The sequence below is a fragment of the Tasmannia lanceolata genome, unplaced genomic scaffold (genome assembly GCF_043159265.1).
Source record: "Tasmannia lanceolata isolate RefF3 unplaced genomic scaffold, GAP_Taslan_0.1 ptg000013l, whole genome shotgun sequence".
NCBI lineage: Eukaryota > Viridiplantae > Streptophyta > Magnoliopsida > Canellales > Winteraceae > Tasmannia > Tasmannia lanceolata.
In genome coordinates, this window is record NW_027518690.1 from 21760105 (window position 1) to 21777277 (window position 17173).

General features: G+C 41.0%; 1 protein-coding gene across 1 annotated transcript; it reads right to left on the reverse strand.

Annotated features, from left to right (window-relative positions):
• Positions 1–1991: 1991 nt before the first annotated feature.
• LOC143889948 (uncharacterized) lies at positions 1992–16483 on the reverse strand. The gene is made up of 2 exons (XM_077394361.1): positions 14999–16483; positions 1992–3583 (listed from the first exon to the last, which is right to left on the reverse strand). Exons 1-2 carry the CDS (start codon positions 15704–15706, stop codon positions 2225–2227), a joined length of 2067 nt encoding a protein of 688 aa, XP_077250476.1. The 5' UTR covers positions 15707–16483; the 3' UTR covers positions 1992–2224.
• Positions 16484–17173: the final 690 nt, after the last annotated feature.

Below are 17173 nucleotides of genomic sequence, written 5' to 3' on the forward strand. Positions count from 1 at the left end.
CTCCCATCCCAGATTTCCCTTTGAACTTCCATCAAAGTTGAATTTTTGCGGTATTGCTCTATGTAGTTCAAATATAAGTGCACAAAATCCATGTAAGACACTACATTTGAATAAGTAGTTCAAATATAAGTGCACAAAATCATTGTAAGGCACCACATTTGAATAACATATAACAACACTTTGGTGTTAATAAAAAAACAAGAGATGTTGATGATATTTCCTCCAAATTGAAATATGATGTACGGATGTACCTGTGTTGGAAATTTTAAAGAAGAAAAGTCAAAGTTGATTTTTCTTTCTCTTTAAAATTTGGTGGGAAGATTCAAAATTTGAAGTTCCCTCAATGAAGCAGATTTCTGAATGTAATCACCGCCAGGATACAACAGCCCAATGCACGGTCGATCTTTAAGAACTGCAAGTTCAAAGAGATTCGAACCACATTAACACTGATTTCCCAGCAAAATATGTTTGAAGTAGGAAAGAGGAAGAAGGAAACGAAACCACTCAGAACAGAAAGAAATCACAAAGAGCCAAATTAAAAGAAAAAGGTTTTTTTATTTGTTTTCTATATTGTATGTTATGAAAACACAGAGAAGTCTCTATTTTTATAATCCAAATACGTCCGTTCAACATGCCATTTTAAGTATGTAAAGACACCCCTTCAAAACGCCCATAGAATAGAGTCGTTCCATGTATGTTAGACATGATTGGTCAGTTCCTGAATGATCACAACGCGAAATAACAGCGGAGTCATTTTGGCGTTAGTGGAAAAAACGTGCTCAAGAACGATGAAGTTATTCATCAAATAACGGCGAAGGTAGGGGCGAAGTAAAACAGATAGTTAAAAAAAATAAAAAATAAAAAAAAAAAATTACGAGAAAGAGAAAGGCTTCAGGACATGCTCGGCCGGCCACTGTGCCGGGCCGGGCAGTGCGGCGCGTGTATAGTATAGCCAAAAGCCCACAGGTCCACTTGGTGGCTCATGCGCGTAGGCCCCCTTTCTCCTCTTCTCATTCATAAGGCAAGAGAAGTGGATTGCTATATATACCCATGAACCTTTCCTCCACTTTCCAATGGGGGACAATTCATTTTTGTGAAATGGTAGTTTTGTAAATAAAACAAACTTTTAGAAACACAAGCAAATGCCACTTTTGTATAAAAATACCAAAAAATTCCATTTTTGTATTAAAATACCAAGGAGAGATGTGTATTATGCAAGGGCACTCAAATGGACTTCCCATCAAACTAAGATATAGAGTAAACAAGATACGACATGCATCCTAATCACTCTTAAGTACCAAGAAAGCTATGTTGCCTTAGTAAATGGACGAGTGTCAGATTCCAACACAAAATCCAGAACAGCTATCGAGATTCGACAAACCTCAAAAAAAGAAAGATTCGTTGGTTTTTTTTTTAAAAAAATTGATACCAAATTTGTTAAGATAGAAAGGATTACAAGTGCAATTCGAGAGGTAAAGATCACCCCATAGGGGATGATTCGTTAGATGCTGCTAATTTGGTTAGACCGTCAGCCAAATTATTGGTGCTACTAGGAATGAGAGCGAAAAGAGAAAACACCATGCAAACACAGATCTTTAATGTCATTCAAGAGGTTGGCAAGTCTCCATGTGCCATCATGTATCCCTTTGACCCAAGAAATTGTACTAGAAGAGTCGTCTTCCCCTTCCAAGCTGCCCGCCATGAAAGTCTAGTCGATTTGCCAAAATATTTTAATCAACTCTCAAATTTTAATTATAACAAGTAATATATTGAAAATTCTAATCAGTTAACTAAATATAATGTTTTATTTCCACAAAAAATTACTATTAGGATGGATAAAACTCAAAACACACGGTAATTGTAAAGTTGTGACAGTAATACTCAGAAAAAACAAATAAAAGAAACCTCAAGTGTTGCTGTGAATACTGAAGTACTGGAATCCAAGATGTGTCCGACACATGTACTTCACCCATGCAGTGTAACACAAGAAGAAAGTAAATATTTGCACAAACTAATAATATAAATGATTCATAGCTACATTCATTGTACTAGCAATTACAGACTCTTCATACCTTCTGAACAAATCTACCCAATTATAGGAGAACATATGTTGCGTTGATACAAAGATCTAAGAAGATGTATGTTCTAGGATTTCCTGCCATGAGAGACTTTTAATTCAGTTCTAATGTCACAAATAGATGACATTTCAACTCTTCTAAACAGTCTATCGAGCCATTGATAGAAGAGAAGGTTTGTAGGCCCGATTAGCTGGCTGTGCACAAATTGAATCCCCCACAGAAAGGCCTTGCGCACCAAAACATAAATACTGGTTCATCAACCCACTGTTAATAGAGCGTGATTTCTGGGGCATCATCTCTTGCGTGTCTTCACCAACTGATGATTTAGAGCTAGAAGGCTCACCACTCTCATTATCTGATATAATCCCCTTTTGTTTATCCAACAATGGAGGGGATGACATAGGAGACCTTGATATGGAACTTGAAGGCGAGCCTGTTGGGAAAGCAAAATGCGGCATGGCTTGAATGACCCCATGTATCAGACCTTCTGCAAATTTCTTCTTTGTTGATGGACTTGGCAAGGTAGTCCTGAGAGAAAGGGTTCGCTTATTGTTCGGAAGTGACGACAGTTTGGAGAATCTCTGTCGTAGAGGGGTTGGTGTGTCATCTAAATCACTCAATTTCTTATATGAATCCAATGAATCATTATCTCCAAGCATTTTAAATGAATCTGCAGAATCGCAATTGACTTTCTTCTCTTTCCGACGTGGCCATCCAAGTAGCATTTTCAGACGCCTCGTTGCATAATTAATAGAACTGGGTTTCCTATTCCCTGAGGAACTATTACTCTCATTGCTGTTCTCAAAATGAGTAAGTTCAATCTTACTAGTACTCGAGCACGAGCTAAGCCTTGGACTAGCGTTGCTCGCATCTGATACGTTTTCAATACCGGTGTATAAGAATATCTCTGCATCGGAAATTCTGAAAGATGTCCCGGGGCTGCAACAAAAACCTTGCATCTTTAAATGAGAAATTATGGCACTTCTAGCCATATAATCCTTTGAATTTGAGATACCTCCTGCTGAAATTAGCTGTTTTATCAATATTTCTGATGAGGCAGATTGTGGGTGTTGCCTGAGGAGATCCAAGGGTGTCATTGCATCAACATCACGGATATTTAGATCAATCGAGGGCACGGACATTAGGAGCTCGACAAGATTGGAATGGATGTTTCCAATCACAGCCATGTGAAGTGCAGTTCTTCCATCGTTATTCCTCGAATTGATGATCTCTTGCAAATCTACTACCTTTCCACATGTCAGTTGCTTTATGAGCTCAATTTGAGGGTCCAACATTCGGAATCCAGGAGTTCTGAAACCAGCTACTGCCATATGGAGGAAAGTATCACCCGCATTGTTTTTCAAAGATGTAGTTGAGGGAGATGCAAGAATAAGAGACTCCACCATGGCTAAATGCCCTCGGTAAGCAGCAATATGAAGTGCCGTATTGCCTTGATTATCTCTGCAGGTGATAATATCAAAAGATCCAACCAGATCCTTAACCACCTGCACGAATGAACCAGAGTTAAACAATAAACAAATGCAAATAGATGAGCAAAGTAAATTTTTTTTTTTTTTGAAAATTGACAAATATATTCATAGCAGCAAAAGTACAATGGGGACCAGTAGTCCCACCAGATTTACATAGAATGAATTGCCCAAGAGCATTCTCCTTGGCCCAAAAAAACCCATTACCCCTTACATTACCCAATAGCCTCAATTGAATTGAATCCAGCAAAACGTGCCATATTTGTGGGGCCCACCAAGTGAAGGTCGTGACCTTCCACATCACACCGATTTCTCCAACACAATCCAGCTGGCTAATTCGATTTTCCAAAATTCCACTCGAAGGCCCAGAGCTATTGTGCGCCCCTAACCGTGCATGATAGCCAACCAACTAACATCATCATCCGATCTACGGCGGCTTCCACCTCGAACCACCAACAAACACCAGCGGCTCCCCATTATATCAAATCCTTCCACCATCCTTTAAATTTTGAAACATGTAAAAGACCACCATCGGACACCGGCGGCTCCCCATTAAAAACATATCAAAAAGCCAGGTCTTCACTTATGGCGGATGTCCTTTGCCGTCATCTTTTAAGAAAACGAGTGCCCCTCCCACAGTACCCTCTAATTTTCACACGCCGTAAGGCTTTGAGCTCCCTTTTTCCTTTTCCCAAGCTTTTTGAATTATGTTTTCCGGCTCGATCCTTGTTTTCGATCTTCATGAAAGTATTTCAGGTGCACACATCATCACCGAGATCGTCACCCATAGCATTCATAACGACAAGCTCGTCAATCATGCCACCACCCTTATGGACGGATTCCAAGAGGCCCTTTGCGCTTCCATTCTCGGTTTTGATTCTTTCTTGTCTTTGATAACCCTTATTTTAAACTTGGATCCACCCGCACTTCTTTTTAGGATACCCATGGCCCATTTGACTGTGGCTTCGAGCCCAGGCAAATTCGCACAATTTCTTTCAAGCCATCTTTTCCTTTCCCCAGCTGTCACCTTTTCGTTGTTCTTTCCTGAGCTAGCTTTTTGAATTTGAAAATTAAAATTCGAAAACACTTCACATTGGCCCGTTTGAGCTTTCGAGGACATGATTTTTTGTCGTTTACTAACGTCGTCCATCCCAACATCCGCTGAGGTGCGATTGACCGTTGGACCCTCCGTGGGATCCACCAAAGCATCTTCTCGGCGAGGAACCGTTGTTTCTGTCGAAAATGGAACTCCTTCCCCTTAAGCCTCCTCCATCGGCAATAGATACGGGTTTTGAACCTCCAAACCTATTATAAAAAAAGAATCTAGAACTCGTAGTGGTAAAGAGGGTATTGACAATTTCCATTTTGATGTATGGATTTTCGCTGAAGCATAGCTCATGCCCCGACCGTTGTTTTCCCCCATTCAGATCTCCAGCACAGATCCAAGGCACCTTCCCAGAGCTTCAACAATGGATGTTGCCCACACATGAAGGGGGATTCTATAAAAATTTACCCAAAAGACCTCCGCTCCTTGTTGATAATCGGGATCCCACCTTATCAGGGATAAAAGATGCATATCACAGGCTTTATCCCCCATAGCAAGAACCTTCTGAGCTAGATCCTCACAGTCAAACATGAACAATACTTCATTTCTTGCAAGAAAGCAGGGCTTGTGTAGGGACGAGATGCCCCAGTGCTTTCTTTCCCAAATCTAAAGTTTCTCAATATTCCTTTCCTTCTCCGTAAACTTTCCTATCAAGCAAGCCCTTAAAAGATTCTGCCTTTTGTCTATTTCTTTCCTCGAAATTGATAAAAGCGGAAGCCCGCCTCCGAACTGGTCAAAATCTCTCCTAAGTCAGGCCAGCCTCCCTCTGTAGTTCTCCCATCTTTATTGATTCTTGCTTGCTTTGCCCCTGATTTCACCGCCACGTTAGGTTTCATCTTCTGGCTAGCGTTCGCACACCAGCGACATTTTCTCCTCTAGCTAAAATTACAGTAACCACGGGTAGGGCAGCTCCAGTCCTTTCGTCCGTTCCACCCTTGCTTCCATCGCCCACTCTCATCAGAGAACTTGTTCTTCGAGCGTGTGTTCCTGTGATCTGGAAACTTGTTGGCAGAGCTCGACGGCACGTAAAATCTATCCTTGTCTTTTCCGTTTAATCCCTTGGAAGTTGAAGGAGATGATTTCTCAAGGTGTTTGTCTAGGGCATCGTTGATCTGCTTTCGATCGATAGGACCGATCTCTGGCTTCGAACCTCCTCCTCCTCGATCTCTTAATGACGGTGGCAGTCCTGCATCAAAAGCGCGATTTTCAACTCGACTCTGCAACAGATCCTTGCATCTTTTAAAAAACCCTTCGGACAGAGTCAAAATTTAACTAGAAAATAGATCTGCAACCTCCTGATGCCCTAGGTTTAGTTTTGGGTTCGCATTCATCTTTTTTTCTTCGGCTCTACGAGGTAAGTCCTAGGTAGATCAAACACTATAACAAGAATAACAACTTCAATGTAAGTGAAAATTTTGCATATTATATCCCCATGATGTGATTTGGGTATTTGCCTGTTTCAAGATAATAACGAGACAAGAGAAGGTCTCAAAGGCACAAATAGAATAGAGCCGCAGATAAAGGAAAGAACACCCAAAAAGGATTTAGACCATGAGGAAGGAAGTGATCTAGATTAGGATTTTAACCCAAGGAGAGGAATAGAGAAAGGAGAGTAGAAGAAGTGAGATAAAATGGGGAGGGGTCTAGGTTTGCCAAAAGGAAAGGGAGGGGAAGCAAGGGCTAGGGGGTTGCAGGAAAAAGCAAAAGGAGGGAGGCAAGAGGTGACGGAAGTTTTTGTGTGTGTGTGGGGTGTGGGGTGGGGGGGGGGGGGGGGGGGGGGGAGAATTGCAGGGAGGTGGAGGGGGTGCCGAGGGGTCTCGCTGGAGTGGTGTATGTCGTGCGCGCGCGCGGGGGGGGGGTTTGTTTGATGGGGACTCGCGGGTGGCAGAGAGGGAAGGGCGGGCATGGTGGGTGGGAGAAGAAGGAGAGAAAAAAGAAAAAGAAATGGAGGTTTAGGTTCAGGGTTTGAAGAAAAAGAAGAAGAAGATGGTAGTCTTCTATGGTGGTTCCTAGGGCACCACAACCCTACGGCTCTGATACCATATTGAGGAGAAGAAAGAGAAGAGAGGTAGAGGAAAAGAGTGAGTTGGGGTATGCCCCCCCTCACTTCTGTATTTATATAAAAGAGAGAACATAACAATGACCACTATGCCCTTAGGCATCTACATTACACACACATACATCTAACAGTTTGTATGTGACCAACTCGGTCTTTTCTTAAATAAAATCAATGCCTATCGAAAAAATGGGATGAAAAAATAGCTGCTTGACCATGGGTTGACTCAGCTGACCTCATCATCAACAGGTTAATTATGCCTAAGGACAAAACTTGGCATGTGTGCACAGGATATCAGGCCAATAACAAGATCAACACAAAAAACAAGTACTCATTACCTCTTGTTGATAATTTATTTGACCAATGGAAACTTGCTAAGTATTTTTTTCAAATTACATCTAGGGTTTGTGTACCAGCAAGTTATGATAAAGTAAGAAAAAATAGGAACATTGTTTTCAAAACAAAATAAAGCCTTTGTGAATGAGTTGCCATGCCATTTGCATTGATTAACACCCAAGCTATTAAGTGGTTAGTGAAGGATGTCCTAAGAACTGTTATAAATATGTTCATTTTCGTTTTCCTAAATGACATTCTATGATGAAGTGCTGCCTAGGTACATATGCAGCTAGAGATTTTACAAAAATCCAAATTGAGGGTAAACTTGAACAAAAGTGAGTGGCAAAATTATCTTCAGCTAACGACATTGTTGGTGGAGGTGAAAACAGAAATGATCCATCAGAGGAGGAAACTTTAGTGACTTGGCCGAGACTTAAGACATGGATGGAGATGTGGAGTTTCACAGGGGTAACCAGTAATTTTGGAGGTTTTTCTTTTCTGAATAGTACAGCTTTGCTTTTCACACCTATGGTTTTAGGGCAGTCGATCCAACAGCACCAGTAATTTTTAGAGGTTATTCACGCATAGTTATCCTGTTGTGGGTCCATCCCCATGCAAGTAGGCCCCACCCACTAATTCACATCTCTCGATTAAAACGGAGAGAGTCGTGAGGGTGGGTAGCAAAAAAAAAGGGACGGGAGAGAGGAGAAAAGGGAGAAAAGAAAATAGGGGTTTCTCTTGTTGTGTTCTAGGTTTTGCTTTTGGATAAATCCTAAAGGGGTTTTTGTAACCCTAATCTCCATTGAAGATTGAAGTCTTTGCTTGGGCAAGAAAGAGAGAAGAAGATGGAACCAAAACCTAGAGTTTTGGAGTGGTTCTTGGAGAAGAAGAAAATCTCTCACGCTTGGTTCTTTGAGGTGGGAAAGCGTTCTCTTGCAAGGGTTTCGTGCGGTAACCCATATTTCCTCCAAGATTTGATTGTTAATCTTCTATTCTTGTGTATTCTTAAACTTTTTGGGAAAACATGAGAAGAAAGACTGTACTTCTCTTTTTCTTCGTGGATTTCTTTCGGAGTTTGTCCCGTGGTTTTTCCATTCACATCGGAGGGTTTTCCACTTTAAAATCGTGTGTTCTTGATTTGTGTGATGGATTGCTATTTCTCTGCTTTGTGTTTTCTTGTTCGTGGCTAGTTTCTTGATTCACAGATAGAAGGGGGAAATTTTTCCGGCGCAGTCAATCCGTGTTTTCCCAAACAAACTGGTATTAGAGCAAGGTTGCGATTCTTTTTATTCGGCTGTGGATCAAAAGGATGGAGGCAAGTACCTCATCAAGGATGATTAGCTTAAACGGAGGAAATTGGTTAATCTGGAAAGCCAAGATGGAAGATCTGTTATATTCAAGAGACCTCTATTTGCCGATTGAGGGTATAGAGAAGAAGCCAGAATCCGTAACCCCTGATGATTGGAAGAAGTTGGATGGGAAAGCTATTGCTTGTATCCGACAATGGTTGGATGATGTTGTATTCCACCATGTGGCAACGGAAACTTGTGCAAGTTCCTTATGGAAAAACTTGCACAATTTGTATGAGAGAAAAACGGCTGGTAATAAGGCGTTCTTGATAAAAAAGCTTGTGAACTTGAAGTTCAGAGAAAATGGGTCAGTTGCAGAGCACCTTAATGAGATGCAGAGCATTGTGAATCAGCTTGCGGCTATGAAGATGGTGCTAGATGATGAGCTCCAGGCACTGTTATTGCTAAGCTCATTGCCTGATAGTTGGGAGACTCTTGTCGTATCCCTTAGCAACTCGGCGCCGGATGGTATTATCACCATGAGCCAAGTTACAAGCAATTTGTTGAATGAAGAAGTGAGAAGAAAATCTTCAGATTCCTCCCACTCCTAGGCATTAGTCATTGAAGAATGGAGGAGATCAAATGACAGAAAAAATTACAGCAAAAGAAAATCAAGAAAAAGATCCAAGTCAAGAAGTGGAATAATTTCTTTTCATTGCAGAAAGCCTAGACATATAAAGAATGATTGCAGAAAATACAAAAGTGAGCAAAAGAAAGGAAAAAATGGCCAAGGAAGTATAGAAACTCAAGAAACCACCGTAATGGCATTGAGTGAAGTTGTGATCTTCTCGATATGTGGCGAAAGTTGCGTTAGCACAGCGTCTGATAGGTCGAATTGGGTAGTTGACTCAGGAGCCTCCTTCCATGCCACCTCACACAAAGGCTTCTTTACCACGTACAAGTCAAGCAACTTTGGTTCGATAAAGATGGGAAATGATGGCGTACCAAAAATTGTTGGCATTGGTGATGTTGGCATTACCACTAATGTTGGTTGCAAGTTGATACTCAAGGATGTGAGACATGTTCCTGACCTCAGATTGAATCTCATCTCAACGGGAAAGCTTGATGATGAAGGGAATCTGTCACAGTTTGGCAATGGATCTAAGTTATCAATTCCGTTCTGTTCCGGCCGGAACGCACAGGAATTCCGGTTCTGGTCCAGATTCCGGAACGGAATGCCTATATTTTCCGTTCCGGTCATTCCGGCGGAATTCGGAATTTCGGGCGGAATGGGCGAAACCCCCTATTCCGGCCGGAAAGTGCTGGAAAGTTGGAAAAAATAAAAAAAATTCCAAAAAATTACAGAAATGCCCTTATGGCTGTTGGGAAGTGTATTTTACATATTTACCCTCGTTTTATGACCGTGGGGGTGCTGTTGGGAGGGCTATTTTTGTCATTTTGCAAAAAATTCGAAAAAAATTCAAAAAATTCTAAAAAATTCCCCTCGCCAGAGCGGAACAAAAAATTCACTATACCCACTGGATTTTTTTCATCTTTTTAACTATTTTTTGTAAAAAAAAATTCCCCTCGCCGGAGCAGAACGAAAAGGCCGAAACACCGAAACATTCCGTTCAGTACCCCAAACAGAACGGCGACCGGAACGGAATTTATAACTTAGCAATGGACTGTGAAAGTTGAGAAAATGCTCTCTTGTTGTGGCAAGAGGCAAAAAGTCTTGCTCCCTCTATAAGACAGAAGATCAGTTATCTAAGTGCGAGATAAATGCACTTGAAGAATTTCAACCAGATTTATGGCATCGGCGACTTGGGCACTTGAGTGAGAAAGGTTTGGAGATTTTGGTGAAAAATAATTCTCTTCCAAAACTCAAAGGTGCGTCCTTAACCCCTTTGTGTTCATTGTTTAGTTGGAAAACAACACAGGGTTTTTTCTCGCATTTTAAAGCTAACCAGAAAACTAACATCCTTAATTTAGTTTATTCTGATGTATGTGGCCCTATGACTGTGAAAACTCTTGGTGGTGTATTGTATTTTGTTTCTTTTATTGATGATACATCCAGGAAAGTTTGGAGATATGCTATGAAGAGCAAAGATGAAGTTTTTGAAATCTTTCAGAGGTTTCATGTTATGGTTGAGAGGCAAACATCAAAGGCATTGAAATGTCTCCGCTCGGATAATGGCGGAGAGTACATCTCAAGAAAGTTCAAGGATTATTGTGCGAAGCATGGCATTAGACATGAGAAGACTGTCCCTTACACGCCACATCACAATGGGGTTGCAGAAAGAATGAACCGCACGATAGTTGAAAGAATTTGTAGCATGCTTTCATTGGCAAATTTACCTAAAGAATTTTGGGGTGAAGCTATGTGTACAGCGTGTTACTAGATAAATCGATCTCCTTCATCGCCATTAAAAGGAGAGGTGCCCGAAAGAGTATGGACAGGCAAAGATGTGTCATACTCACACTTACGAGTGTTTGGATGCAAGGCCTTTATACATGTACCTGAGGAGAATCGAAGCAAGCTTGATGACAAGGCAACCCAATGTGTATTTTTGGGTTATGGTGATGATGAATTTGGTTACAGGTTATGGGATCCCACGGCCAAGAAATTGCATAGAAGCCGTGATGTGGTTTTTCGTGAAAATTAGCCGATTTCTGATTTGGGTAAGGAAGAAACACCAAAAGAGGTTATAGTTTAGCTTCTAGAAGCTCAAGAGCCCTTACCCACATTTGATGATGATGAGCAACAAGCTGAAGATGATGAAGATCAGGCTTGGGGTAGTGAAGCCCCTCAGATAGATGAAGATGTGCATGAGGATGTGCATGGTGATACTGAGCAGGGGGAGCCGCCCTCTCAAGAAGAACCATCTATGTTTAGAAGATCAGAATGGGAAAGAAAGTCCTCAATGAGATATCCATCATCAGAGTATGTGACACTCACAGAAGGTGAACCAGAAAGCTTCAAAGAAGCTATGACACATGAGCATAAGGAACAATGGCAGAAGGCTATGCAAGAAGAGCTCAATTCCTTGCATAAGAACAAGACCTATGAGTTGGTTGAATTGCCAAAGGGTCGAAATGCTTTGAAGAACAAGTGGGTATTCAAAGTGAAGAATGAAGATGACAAGATGAATTTGAAATACAAAGCAAGACTAGTCGTGAAAGGATTTGGGCAGAAAAAGGGTATTGACTTTGATGAAAATTTTCTCCTGTGGTGAAGATGTCTTCTATTCACACTATCCTAGGTCTATCTGCTAGCCTAGACTTAGAGGTTGAACAACTAGATGTCAAGACAACTTTCTTGCATGGAGAATTAAATGAAGAAATCTACATGGAACAACCAGATGGGTTTCATGTAAAGGGCAAAGAGCAGATGGTTTGCAGGTTGAAGAAGAGTTTGTATGGGTTGAAGCAAGCTCCAAGACAGTTGTACAAGAAGTTTGATTCATTTATGATGGGTCATGGGTACAAAAGAACAGCTACAGATCATTGTGTGTATATCAGAAAGTTTCTTGATGGTAATTTTATTATTTTCTTGTTATATGTTGATAATATGCTTATTGTTGGTCAAGATGCTAACCTGATTGGCAGGTTAAAGAAAGAGTTGAACCAAGTCTTTGACATGCAAGACTTATGGCCTATAAAGCAGATTTTGGGTATGGCAGTGAAGCGTGACAGAAGAAACAAGAAGTTATGGCTATCACAGGAGAAGTACATTAAGAAAGTACTTGGAAGGTTCAACATGAAAAACGCCAAGCCCGTCAGTACTCCACTAGCTGGTCATTTCAAGCTGAGTAAGAAGTTGTTTCCAACCAGTAGTGAATAGAAGAAAGAGATGGAGAAGATTCCCTATGCGTCAGCCGTAGGGAGCATAATGTATGCTATGGTTTGTACGAGGCCCGACATAGCATATGCGACCGGTGTAGTTAGCAGATATCTGGCAAATCCAGGCAAGCAGCATTGGGAAGCTGTAAAGTGGATTTTGAGATATCTAAGAGGCACTTCGAAACAGTGCTTATGCTTTGGAAACACATCACCCATGGTGGAAGGCTATATAGATGCAGACATGGCATGAGATATAGACAGAAGGAAGTCTACTTCATGCTACATGTTTACTTTTGCAGGGGGAGCCATTTCATGGCAATCAAAGCTGCAAAAATGTGTTGCATTATCGACTACAGAGGCAGAGTATAATGCTACTACAGAAGCTTGTAAGTTTCTTATAGAGTTGGGTTTGGATCAGAAAGAATACGTGGTCAAATGCGACAGTCAGAGTGCCATTGATTTGAGCAAGAATGTCACTTACCACTCAAGGACGAAGCACATTGATGTGCGATACCATTGGATTAGAGATGTTTTGGAAAATGGATTGATGAGGATTAAATAGATTCACAATGATCGGAATCCGTCAAACATGATGACGAAGACAGTGCCAAAGGAGAAGCATGAGCTATGCAAAGCTTTGGCAGGCATGGGTGCTATGTGAGCATCCAGTTCAAAGATCGTCCTTCATGGGTTTGGAGGGGAAGAGTGGTGTGGGTCCATCCCCATGCAAGTAGGCCCCACCCACTAACTCACATCTCTCGATTAAAACAGAGAGAGTCGTGAGGGTGGGTAGCGAAAAAAACAAAAAAAAAGGAAAGGGAGAGAGGAGAAAAGGGAGAAAAGAAAACAGGGGTTTCTCTTGTTGTGTTCTAGAGTTTGCTTTTGGCTAAATCCTAAAGGGGTTTTTGTAACCCTAATCTCCATTGAAGCTTTAAGTCTTTGCTTGGGCAAGAAAGAAGGAAGAAGAAGGAGCCAAAACCTAGAGTTTTGGAGTGGTTCTTGAAGAAGAAGAAGAAAATCTCACGCTTGGTTCTTTGAGGTGGGAAAGCGCTCTCTTGCAAGGGTTTCGTGAGGTAACCCGTATTTCCTCCAAGATTTGATTGTTAATCTTCTATTCTTGTGTATTCCTCAACTTTTTGGGAAAACTTGAGAAGAAAGACTTTGTACTTCTCTTTTTCTTAGTGGATTTCTTTCGGAGTTTGTCCCGTGGTTTTTCCCGTCACATAAGAGGGTTTTCCACGTTAAAATCGTGTGTTCTTGATTTGTGTGGTGGATTGATATTTCTCTGCTTTGTGTTTTCTTGTTCGTGGCTAGTTTCTTGATTTGCAGATAGAAGGGCAAAATTCATCCGCCGCGGTCAATCCGTGTTTTCCCCAACATATCCCACAGCTAAAAAAGTTGTCCATGAACCAAGACATTGAATAGGAAAAGGCCGAAGAAAGAAGCACTCAAGCAGTTGAAAAAATGCACATGCAACACTCGAGGGTTGCATTCTAAACATGAAAATTCCATTTAAACTAGAAGAGGACGCCACAGAATAAGCGATGGGAGCAGTATTGCTTCAAGGTCAGCTAATTTTCAATTATTTTGAGTTTTCTTTAGGAGATTTACTTAATTATCTAGCCTATGACAATCATCATCATCTCGCCCAAGTAGACCTTGTCCAAGTCCGTGTTGTGCCCTACCAAGTCGACTCGCACAAGTTCTAACGATTTGGATCATTGTCACGCCAGAGTTCTTAGCTTTTTCAATCATCATCTCCCAAGTAGACTTCCTTTTACCTTTGCCTCGTTCCCATCCGAGTCTTTAAAAACTGATCACAACAACGATATAAGGAGGAACATGATAAACATCAGGTGGATTATAAGTTTATTTCAAGTTGATGGTATGGTTGGTTGCATCTAGGCTAGGGGTGAGTGAAAAAGGACATTCATGAGTTCAGGCCGATTTGATATTTACCTTTCAAAATTCTTGAACAAGATGGCACAAATTCGTTCTGACTCAAACTCTTGGGCTAGATGCAAATGTGAAGATCTCAAGCTATTTAAACCTACTCTCTTAGATGAATGAGAAGATGAAAGCATCCTTCCACCTATTCATGATTTGGAAACAAGTGAGAGGATAATGGAAGACGCCATTATCGGAAGGAAACTTCACAAACTCTGAAACAAGGAGCAAGAATTTTATTGGGAATGTCGAAAAGGAGAATACATCAACAAAACCAAGTGATTCTCTTCACGAGTTACATCGCAGCCATCATTTCGTCAGAATTTCATTATCATAACGATTCATCCAGAAGATGACTTTTCGGGGAGAGTGAATACCACATACAAGATAACAATTGAAAGGAATAGATTTCAGTTTTCCAAAACAAGGTAGACTTCAACAGAAGCATCCTATAACTAGAACCAAACTCAAAACACATACAACAAAATACACAATTCAGCAGCGGAGACCAAAATTTGTAAGGAAAAACTTCTTAATTTTGTTGTTTTGGAAGAATAGGAATGAAACTTATTTATATGCTGCATCATCTTTTGAAGCATGAGTTAATCACATAATAACTCAACCAGATTAATTGCAGAAATGGCTAAATTTACATGAATATAGCAACTTATTGAAAAAGGCCACATTAAATAAGTTGATACTGGAACTAATTGCATAATACACATTATTTTTCATAATATTATGATTAGTCCTAGAGAAAGATGAGTAGCATAAAGAAGCACGATGAATAGAATAGGAAAATTCAACATAGAAAGAAATGACTCTAATCATCTGTGCACATCACAGTAAAGCCTCACCTCAACTTGTCCTCTACCAGAGGCTGAATGCAAGATAGTAGAACCCTGACCATCTCTATAAGCCAATATATCAGAGCACTCTCCAAGAAGCTCCCTTAAGATCTCCAAATTGCCTCCCCTGGCAGCAGCGTGGACCGCCCTATTCATCATCTCCCACCTAAAAACTGAATTAACACCACCGAATTGCTCTTCCAATTCTCCACCGCTACCCAAAGAACATCGTGGCAAGACAGCATAATCAAACAGGAGCCTAAAAACCTCAGAATTCTTACTCCTTGAAGCAGCATAGAATATATCAGTGACACCATACTCCCCTTCTCCAAAAACAAGAAGGGGATCTTTTTCAAGTAGTTCAAGAACAAAACCCACATCCCCTGCTGAGGCAGCAGTGTATAGAAGCCACCCTCCATAGCCGGCGCGGATTAGGGAGTTCTTCCCCTTCTTGTTTTCGCATTCGAGGAGGAGGTTTTGGGCAACTAGAGAACGGCATTTGGGCGCATCAACAAATTGGGTATCATCATCCCAGACAATTTCGAGGCGGTGGATCCGGCGGAGGGAGGTGAGCTTGATGAGGAGGTTGGGGTCTAAGCGAAGAAGCTCTCGAACAAGGTCGTAGTGGCCATTGGCGGCCGCCCAGTCAATGGGAGAGGCATACCACCACTGGTCTCCAGTGCTCTCCCACCTCAGAGGGAAGTATGAATGAGGCATTGGAGATTAAAAAAATAGATATAGAAAGTTCTAAATCAGAGCTTAGAAAAAGGCATAACTGGAGAGAAATTTAAGAAAGACCCATTAAGCTAACAGAAAGAAACCACAGAGATACCAAGACAAACATGTTGAAAGTGCTGAATTAGAGCTTTGAAAGAGGCAGACAGTGGAGAGGAATTTAAGACAGACCAATTGAGCCAACAGCAAGAAACTACAGAGATAGCAAGGAACATGTTTAGAAGCAAAGTAGAACACACTTAGGGCATATCAAATCACTGAGGAGGAAAATGCAGAGGAATTAATGCCTTAGAAGGAAAAAGAAGCAAATAACCAATTAGTTTCAAAGCAAGAAAGACCAGGAAAAACAGGGGCTTTGAGAATAATTTAGAAGAAATGGAAAAAAGGAAAGGTTTATTAGATTTAATGCAAAGAAAAATACCTGAACGGAAAATACAAACACACCCAAATCTCAGAATAAGATTATAAAGGGGAAGAAGTGATATTTAGTATAGCACAGTGGAAATAAAAGCAGAATCACACAACTATATAGAAGTATAAAGCAGACCCATTAAAGCTGAGGCCAACGCTATGGAAGAAAAAAAGAAAACTATAACATGTGGAGAAAAGGAGGCAACATCCATTAAAGACCCCCCCAAGAAGTGAAGGATGTGCAAAGAGATTAAATTTAAAAGGTTAGAATTGAGGGAGAAATGCAGAAACAGATGTGGGTCAGGGTAGATTTTTTTTGTTGGGGGTCGTTATACGGTGAAAACTGAAAATAGAGGCATGAAAGGGAAAATGTGAGATTCCTATGGCCAATGAAATACATTGCAAATGTGATGATAATGATGATGGAGACAGGTGAGGGTGGGGGTTTCCATTTAAGTGGCTGGGCCAATGGGTTGTCGGCTTTACTTTTTTGTTAACTCGGAGGGGAGTAATATACCAGAGATCTAGTATTCCATGGAACAAATTATACAAAGTTGTCAAGCAATTTGGCAAAACTACCAAGTTGGTGAGATTTTAATGAAGCTCTCTCTCTCTCTCTCTCTCTCTCTCTCTCTCTCTCTCTCTCTCTCTCTCTCTCTCTCTCTCTCTGACACACACACAATTTGAGTTGGGGCTCAGCCCAAAACCCTGATGGGTTCAACCCAAGCCAATTATGTTACGAACCAATTTATGCTACCTAAATCAGTTCACAACGTGATTGATCTTCTTATAGGGAATTCCAACCTCTCGACCCACTTCGAGGGAACAATCAGTCTTCCTGTGTGCATAAACATAGTTTTGAGTTTGGAATTCTTTATTAATTTGAAAATGACTGCTTACATGTTATTCATAAGTAAATAAAAACCCACTTGACCGCTTCCTCTGGGAGCACATTTGGCTATCATGAATTGTTTTTCCTAGAATGTTGGCTTACCCAATGGTGAGGGACATTGGGAGACGGGCTGAGTGAGGAGATGG

What these genes read in the sequence shown, in the direction of transcription:
- LOC143889948 (XM_077394361.1), bottom strand. Translation starts at nt 15,706, where the DNA reads ATGCCTCATTCATACTTCCCTCTGAGGTGGGAGAGCACTGGAGACCAG. An exon ending in CTGGTAGAGGACAAGTTGAG is followed by an intron (nt 3,584 to 14,998) that starts GTGAGGCTTTAC and finishes TCATTCGTGCAG; the next exon opens with GTGGTTAAGGATCTGGTTGG.